Source organism: Chiloscyllium plagiosum, chromosome 36 (genome assembly GCF_004010195.1).
Source record: "Chiloscyllium plagiosum isolate BGI_BamShark_2017 chromosome 36, ASM401019v2, whole genome shotgun sequence".
In the NCBI taxonomy this organism is placed as follows: domain Eukaryota; kingdom Metazoa; phylum Chordata; class Chondrichthyes; order Orectolobiformes; family Hemiscylliidae; genus Chiloscyllium; species Chiloscyllium plagiosum.
In genome coordinates this window covers 28947285-28955666 of record NC_057745.1, presented here as the reverse complement: position 1 = coordinate 28955666, position 8382 = coordinate 28947285, and the positions used below count along the sequence as shown (strand labels likewise).

The window sequence follows — 8382 nt, the reverse complement described above, 5'->3', positions numbered from 1 at the left end:
GGACTTACAAACTTTTCATGTGAGTACTCACAGAAGAATCAGAATATGGAAAGTTTCTTGTATTTTGCATTTTCAGATATTCTACAAACATTTCAAACAAAAATCAATATAGGTGCATTTCTGTAGAAGTGCTGCTTAAAGGATCAGTAGATAATTTGTTCAGAGGTTTGACTCCCAGATCCAAGATGGCAGCAGTCTGAGTGGTCTGCTGTGCTGGGCTCTGTGCCATACCCCCTGGCAAGGTGGCCCTTAACCCCCCCCCCCTCCCCCCCTTACCAACCACCCCCAAGAGAAAAACGTACTAATTTAAACTTGCTGACCATTTGGAGCTGCTGAAATTGTGTGTGTTAGCTTTTAGGCCAGGAAGAAATTGAATAAAGGAAAGGGGCCTAAAGTAACACAGCAGACAGGGAATTCCCCTACTCTACCGGGGGTGCATGCAGTCAGCGCTCAAACTTCCCAGGGTGGCCCCTTTGGATCCAATAGGACAGCAGCATTTACTCTCGGAGTTTGCCAAACTCCAAGACTGGATTCAAGCAACAGTACAGCCACAATCTGCCATGCTGAATAAACATGAGCAGGAAATCCAGCTGCTGGATCGAAGATTGGAGGTAGTGAAGGAGAGGACCGTGGCTTCGGACACCGTGGCGGAGGTCTCAGGAGGAAGGATCTGAACACGGGAAGACCAGGTTCGGGTCCTTCAGGAACAAGTCAACGACCTGGAAAATAAAAATAGAAGGAAAAACTTATGGCTCGTGGGTCTTCCAGAACGCAAGGAAGGCAAGGACCTCGTCAGCTTCTTGCGGGGTGGCTCCCGAAGTTCCTGGGGCTGGAGTTGGAGTCGGGCCTGATAAGTGTGGAGTGGGCCCACCAGATTGCAATGCACAGGTCCGGGCCAGACCCACGCCCCCGCGTGGTCCTAGTGCAGCTCCTGCATTAGAAAGAAAAACAATTAATAGTTGAGTCCCAGATTTCACCTTGTGTATTTCTGATGAAGTCTCTTGATATGTTCATTGTCTTCCTATATGAACCGTTTCCATTTTTGGTCAGTGTCAATACAGTGGTTCCCAAAGAAGGAGGGGACATTTTCAACAGATATGTTTAACTAAGTCCCAAAGCAGTTTCATTGTCTTTCTGGCAATCATCTCCAGGTCTCAAGTTTGTGTGGAGCTCTGGGGGAGTCAGATATCAGGCATACCTGATGTCCAGCTAGTGGAACTAACACTCTCTGCACCTTCTCTGTCGCTGTAATTTTATATTCTGCATTCTGTTCTATTACCCTGATGTAATTACATATAGTATGATTTGCCAGGATAGCAAGCAAAACAATACTTTTCACTGTATCACATTATATGTGACAATAATCCAATCAAATCAAATTTAACTGGTTTTGAGTGATGACTGGGAAAGTTGACTTGTGAGAGAACACTTTGGTAGGATAATCATTCTTGACACCTGATGTGGCGAATCTTAAAAAGGCAGCATTGGTTGTAGCTTCTCCTACAGGGTCGCCTGATACAGATCCAAGTCTTCAAAGTATAGAAGGGTGCAGGGTTCATGGCAGCACAATAAATACCCAGCCTTGTCTCATGTTTGAGATCCCAGTCTTCAAACATGTTCTTCCTTAGTCTAAGCTGGTATATTGGAAGCAAAGAGGAACTCCATCTATCTACAGCAGATCCCAAGATATGGAAAATGGTCCACATGGTATGTGATCCATTCCACATGAAATCGTTGATCCCTGAATCAGCTGGGGATGGAGATTCCATTCAATAAAGGAACCTTCAGAATTTAGTTTTTATACATTTATGGGATCAGGGCACTACCAACTGGGTTGGCATTTATTGCCCGTTCCTAGTTGTCCTTGAGAAAGTAGTGGCGAGCTGCCTTATTGAACCTTCAATGTATTGTAAGTAGCCACACAAAGCCATTAGGGAGGAAATTCCAGGATTTTGAACCAGTGACACTGAAGGAACAGCTAAGCAATTAATTTCCTGGTGTTGCAAAGGTTCAGCTGCTTGAGTGCTTGTTCTTGCTACACATTTAAAGATGCATGACTCTAGAGTATTAGCCAAGTTCTTTTCAAAATAAACCCACCTGGATTTTTTTTTGCACATCAAATTCCGTTTAATTACTGAGCTATAGTTAAGTAAACTTCATCGTATTTGCTTACATTTTGGTCTGTCAATCAACTGCGTGGATGTGAGCTAACCAAACTGAGAAATACAAAGAAAGAAAAATATGTGTCTCATCAAATTTAAATGGACAGGCCGCAAATGTCGACGGCTTGGACTATTTAGCTAAAGGGATCACATCTGGAGTAAGATTCAAAAATACAGCTGCACTTGCTTAACCATAATTAAATATTCTCATCATTTTCAAATGTACTTATTCTCTTAAAAATTTTCTCCTTCACTCTTAATCTCTCACAACTCATGATTCCCGTTGCGATATCCAATAGTTATTTGATGACCACTGTGCTCAAGAGTGGCTAATGAATGGCAGAAATCTACATTACTACCACACTTGAGCCTAATCCCACCCAGGACTGGCCGCAGAGGTCAGAGATAAAGATTGAGAGAGTGTAAAGTACATTCAAGATTGGCGAAAAGAACATGTAACAGGTCCACCTGTTCCTTGCAAATTACGATTTGAAGGAGTCGGTGTTGGACATGGATGGACAAAGTTAAAAATCACACAACACCAGATTATAGTCCAATAGGTTTATTTGGAAGCACTACTCCTTCGTCAGACTTGAGCCTCACACCTTTAATTAGATTAGATTACTTACAGTGTGGAAACAGGCCCTTTGGCCCAACAAGTCCACACCGACCCTCCGAAGAGCAACCCACCCAGACCCATTCCTCTACATTTACCCCTTCACCTAACACTACGGGCAATTTAGCATGGCCAATTCACCTGACCTGCACATCTTTGGACTGTGGGAATAAACCAGAGCACCTGGAGGAAACCCACGCAGACACAGGGAGAATGAGCAAACTCCACACAGACAGTTGCCTGAGGCAGGAATTGAACCGAGGTCTCTGGCACTGTGAGGCAGCAGTGCTAACCACTGTGCCACCGTGCATTGTCTAAGCTGAGATCGCACATTTGTTAGAAAACCTGAAGTTGGCTTCAGAATGTCACTTAAAAGAAATTCTGGGATTTACATAAAGAACTGAAACAAGCAAACCCATTCTAAAAGATGAAAGACTGAATCTAGGTTTATCATTTCAGCTGCATGACACTGTAGTCTCTTGCTATAAATTCTGTGTCTGATGATCTTATGCTCCACAACCACTTGATGAAGAAGCAGCACTCTGAAAGCTAGTGCTTCCAAATAAACCTTTTGGACTATAACCTGGCGTTGTGTGATTTTTAACCTTGCAAGTTCAGTGTATACTTTAGGTGGGGCTGCAGAACATTCAGCATCATTGGTGCCTCCTCAGGTATTGAAGTAGTTTATGTCCATATGTAGTCTGGACAAGTATGTGGTTGATATCTGATAAATGGGAGGTAATATTTATATCACATAAGTGCAATGCAAATCCATCTCCAACAAAAGAGAATTTAATAATAGTCCCTCTACAGTCAATGAATGACATTACCATCGCTGAATACCCCATTGTCAACATCCTGTGGACAAGGAGAAAGTGAGGACTGTAGATGCTGGAGATTAGAGTCAAGAGAGTGGTGCTAGAAAAGCACAGCAGGTCAGGCAGCATCCGAGGAGCAGGAGATGCTGCCTGACATGCTGTGCTTATCCAGTGCCACATTTTTTTGATCCAGTGGACTACCATTGACCAGAAACTGAAGGGCACCAGCTACATAAATACTGTGGTTACAAGAGCAGGTCAGAGGCTAGAAAATCCCCCATGAGTAACTCAACTCCTGTCTCCACAAATCCTGTCCATCATCTACAGCACGTGAGTCTGGAGGGCAATGGAATATTCTCCAGTTCCCTGAATGAGTGCAGCTCCAACAACAGTAAAGAAGCTTAGCACAGTCCAGGTTATTTACCAAATGATTTCCAAGAGCAAAATAACAGCTAATAGTGGATAGACCTTTCTGAGGCGAGTACAGGTTGATTAGCATGATTGGCTCGCCACCCAAATTACAGTGGAAAACCATTTAAGATAATTAGTCAGTCTTGAAGTCTGATGCAATGTCATGTGGTGTAGGCTACATGTATTAATGCACAGGAACCATATTCTATGAAGGCAAAAGGAATTTGTATGCATATGCCTTTCTCAATTAAACAAAAGGAGGTCATGGAGCCTGCCAACCACTGCTGAATTTCTATGATAGCACCCTGACCAACCAGTCTACCTGCATGGTCTGAGAATTAAAATCGATAATGGTGGCCCAAATAATCAGCATCATCTTCTCATACTGTGTTTAGTAGAATTAGCATCCCTTTATTCAAATCTCTTACTTGTGTTCTAGTTCTGATGAGCACAAGAAGAAAAAATTAACGTGTTCAATACGCCTGACATAAATAGATGCTTGATGGAAAAGAATTCCACATTTTCCCTTCCTTCCACCTATGAAAGGAAATCCAGAAGATGATTAACTCGTGTTCTGGGAAAGTTTCTTGTTGAACACCACTTGGAGAAAGCACTGAAGGTTATTGAGCATAGAATATACTCAGAGTGTGGCCTTCAATACCTATCACCAAGAGTGACTTGGCAGCACCACTACTGATCAAGCTGGTTGGCTGCTAGATTGGGTCTGTGGTAAGTATTGAGGGAACCAACAAAAGGAACAAAACATATCTGACCTCATCCTCATCAATCTACATGTCGCTGATGCATCTGTCCATGACAGTAATGGTAACAGCATTGACTGCACAGTCCTTACAGAGATAATATCTTGACTTCACATTGAAGATATCCTCCACTGTGTTATGTGCTACTTTCACGATGCTAAACTAAATACACTTTGAATAGATCTAGCAACTCAAGACATGGCATCCATGTAGGGCTGTGGCCATCAGCATCAGCAGAACTGTATTCAAACACAATCTGCACCCTCATGGCCTGGCATATACCCCATTCTAGCATTACTATTGAGTCAAGGGACCAACACTAGTTCATTGAATGGTGCAGGAAGACATGTCAGGAGCAGCACCAGGCACACTGACAAATGAAGGATCAACCTGGTGAAGCTACAAAATATGACCATTTGTGTGTTAAGACAATTAAGAAGCAAGAGATAGACAGCATTAAGCAATTTCATATCTAACAGATCAGATCTAAGCTCTGCAGTCCTTTCACATCCAGTCACGAACGGTGGTGGCCAATTAAAGAACTCACTGGAGGAGGTGAATCCATGCATACTCTCATCTTCAATGATGGGGCAGCCCAGCACATCAGCACAAATGATAATGCTGAAGCATTTACAACAATCTTCAGCCTGAAGTGCTGAATGCAAGATTAATCTCAGCCTCCTCTAGAGGACTCCAAAGATGCCAACCTTCAGCCAATCAAGTCATGCCAAGTGATAGCAAGAAATGCTTTGAGATACTACGAAGGCTATAGGTCCAAGCATACTTCTGGTCCAGAACTTGCCATTCCCTAGCCAAGCTGTTCCAGTACAGTTACATCATCGACAGCTACCCAACAATCTGGAAAACTGTCGTGCACACAACTGGCCAGACAAATCCAATCTAGCCAATTAGTATCTATCATTCTATTCTTAATCATCAGTAAAGTGATGGAAGGGATCATCAACAGGTCTATCAAGCAGCTCTTTTATAGCAATAACCAGCTTATTGATGGCAAGTTTGGGCTCCATACCTGACCTTATTACAGCCTTGATTCAAACAGGAACAAAACAGCTGAATTCCAGGGGTGAGGTGAGAGTGATAGTCCTTGATATCAAGACTGCATTTGATTGAGTGCAGCATCAAGGAGCCCGAACAAAACTAAAGTCAATGGGAATCGGGGGCAAACTGTCCACTGGCTGGATTCATACCTGGCACATAGGAAGACAGTTGTTGTTGTTGGAGGTGTTGTGGCTTTAAGAGGTGTATTTTGTCCTGGTTTCTTTTAAGAGAGAGATTGAACAAGAGGTAGAAAGCTGTCTCTGGTAAAATAAACAGCTTGTGAGGCCTTGGGATGTTTTAAAGTTGGAATAATAGAAGCAGCCTGGATGGGTGTGGCCAGGTCTCACAGACCGGGGTTTCTTTTTTTTTTAGCGTTTAAGTTCAGCAGAAGTCTCTGGAGTCTTGAAGAAGTAGAAGCTCTTTTTCCCCTCTCTCCATTGCAGCTAGAAACTTCTCTTCCTACTGTAGGCGTTGAATGTGAGAAAACCTGTTTTGTGAAATTGCCCTTTTGTCCATGTGTTTATGAGTTGTTACTATATTAGAACAGTTAATTAGTCATAGTTACTGTATTCATTATTCAGTTACATTTTCCAATACAGTTAAGTTATTCTAAGTTCTTATTTCTTTTGTTTTACATTTACTATAGTGTTGAAAAAATGATGTTTTTCTTAACATTGAGTGGTTTTTTCCAATTGAATTGCATCTGGAACACAGCACATTACATTTGCCTTTAGAATAAGAAAAGGAAAATATATGGAGAAAAAGTTAGGATCTAGGCTACCTTCATAAAATCTTTTGAGGGGGGTCTGGTCTGGTCCATAACAGAGGTCAGTCATCTCACTCTAGGACATCTCTGCAGGAGTTTTTCAGGGAAATTTCCTACACCCAACCAATGTCAGATGATGCATCAATGCCCTCTCTACATTATAAGATGAGAAATGACTGTATTCGATAGTGGTTACACAAAGTTCTACACCAATCATAGTTTCTTAGATACTGAAACAGTCCATGTTCAAATGCAGGCTTGGGTTGATAGAGGTAGATATTTTCATGGTCACAAGTGCCAGGCAATAGCCATTTCTAACAAGAGAGAATCTAACCATTGTTCCTTGACATTCAATGACTACTAGCATCAACTGAATCCCACTATTAAAAACCAATCCAAGCCACACTCTCCATCCTTGAAACTATATTGCTATTCATTCAGTGTCATTTGGTCAAAATCTTGGAACACCCTCCCTAACAGCTTTGTGGGTCTACCTAGAGAACGTGGACTGCAGTGCTTCAAGCAGGTAGCTCATCACCACCTCACCTGGGGATGAGCAATAAGTGCTGGTCCAGTCAGCAACGTGCACATCCTCTATAATAAAACAAAAAGGCCTGTATGAATGACAAAAGCCAGACAATACATAAATCAAGGGTGACCACTCCATCAGCAACGAGGTAAGATAAAGAGGTAGTCCCCCATGAACTAACACAAGAGATTAAACCCGTGATGTCAGTCCCATTCTTTATAATTAGATATAAACCCAACTCAGTTCAGCAACACCTTCACCTTCCGATACAGCATCACTGTCAGATTTATCTCGGATGCCTGATAATATTGGTTTCACAGCAAAGCTAGGTTCACATCTTATAAAAGGTTCATGAATAAAGATGGGGTGAAGCCATTCAGCCCATCAAGCTCAATGATGTGAAATTGGAGGTGCCAGAGTTTTACTTACATATATTCAAGCCAACAGGCAGAGAAATTCACTAGTGGGATTGTCAATAACCTGAAAATACCTGACCAGTCGGTCATTAATCAATAAAATGTGAATGCTGGCATATGTGAAAACTTCAAATGCTATAATTTTTGACAGGTAAGCTCTGAAACTGAAAGTGTGTTTAGACTGCAATGTTAAGCAATTACACTTTGTACCAACCTTGCAATTAAAGTGTAAATGAAGCCGGAAATCTGTGTCAGAGCCTGAGGTAATACAGCGAGAGCAGAACGAGACTTGGTCTCTGAGAGATTCAGTGCAATGATGGTAATGCTAGTTTTTTTTTAATTCTTAGCCAGAGTTTAGGATATTTGAGTGAGGTATTTCATACAGTTATACTGTAGGTACAGGAGCTGACTGGCGACCTCTGGGGGAAGGGGAATGGCTCTGAGACACTCCAGCCGGCAGCGGCCGGGTTCCGCTCAGGGAGCTAGCCCCTTGGGTAGGGGGAGACGGGTGCGCCTGAACTTGCATAACGAGAAGGAGGAGCTGCAGGAGCTCAATGACCGGCTTGCCACTTACATCGGGCAGAACCACTACCGGGAGGATGAGGAGGCGGCGCAGCTGGCCAGGCTCAGAGAGCAGCAGGAGGCAGACAGCTCCTGTCACCGCAGCATCTGCGCCCGCTTGGAGTCTGAGCTGAGCGAAGCCCGGAGCCGGCTGGCCCGCTCGGCCAAAGACAAGGCTCGGCTGGAGATAGAGGTCACCCGGCTCTCCGAGGAGCACCGCGACCTGCGGGAGAGGTGAGACCCGCACCGCACCGCACCGCACCGCAGGGAACCCCCTCTCCCC

The 8382-nt window shown here is 43.3% G+C and overlaps 2 protein-coding genes across 4 annotated transcripts in view; one reads left to right on the top strand and one right to left on the bottom strand.

The window, feature by feature from the left end:
- Positions 1-252: 252 nt before the first annotated feature.
- The window catches only part of zgc:158785 (uncharacterized protein LOC791214 homolog), an 85650-nt gene continuing 77520 nt past the window's right edge, over positions 253-8382 (bottom strand). Inside the window, exon 5 of one of the 2 annotated variants that reach the window (XM_043677595.1) lies at positions 253-719. In XM_043677595.1, the coding sequence (XP_043533530.1) occupies positions 657-719 (63 nt within the window). In that variant the 3' untranslated portion in view covers positions 253-656. Of the gene's footprint in view, positions 932-8382 lie in introns of both variants that reach the window. The other variant, XM_043677596.1, reaches the window with a different exon arrangement.
- Positions 7588-8382, top strand: part of LOC122541073 (lamin-L(III)-like) — a 43695-nt gene continuing 42900 nt past the window's right edge. The window contains exon 1 of one of the 2 annotated variants that reach the window (XM_043677585.1): positions 7588-7689. In XM_043677585.1, the coding sequence (XP_043533520.1) occupies positions 7646-7689 (44 nt within the window). In that variant the 5' untranslated portion in view covers positions 7588-7645. Of the gene's footprint in view, positions 7690-7874; positions 8334-8382 lie in introns of those variants that run through there. The other variant, XM_043677584.1, reaches the window with a different exon arrangement.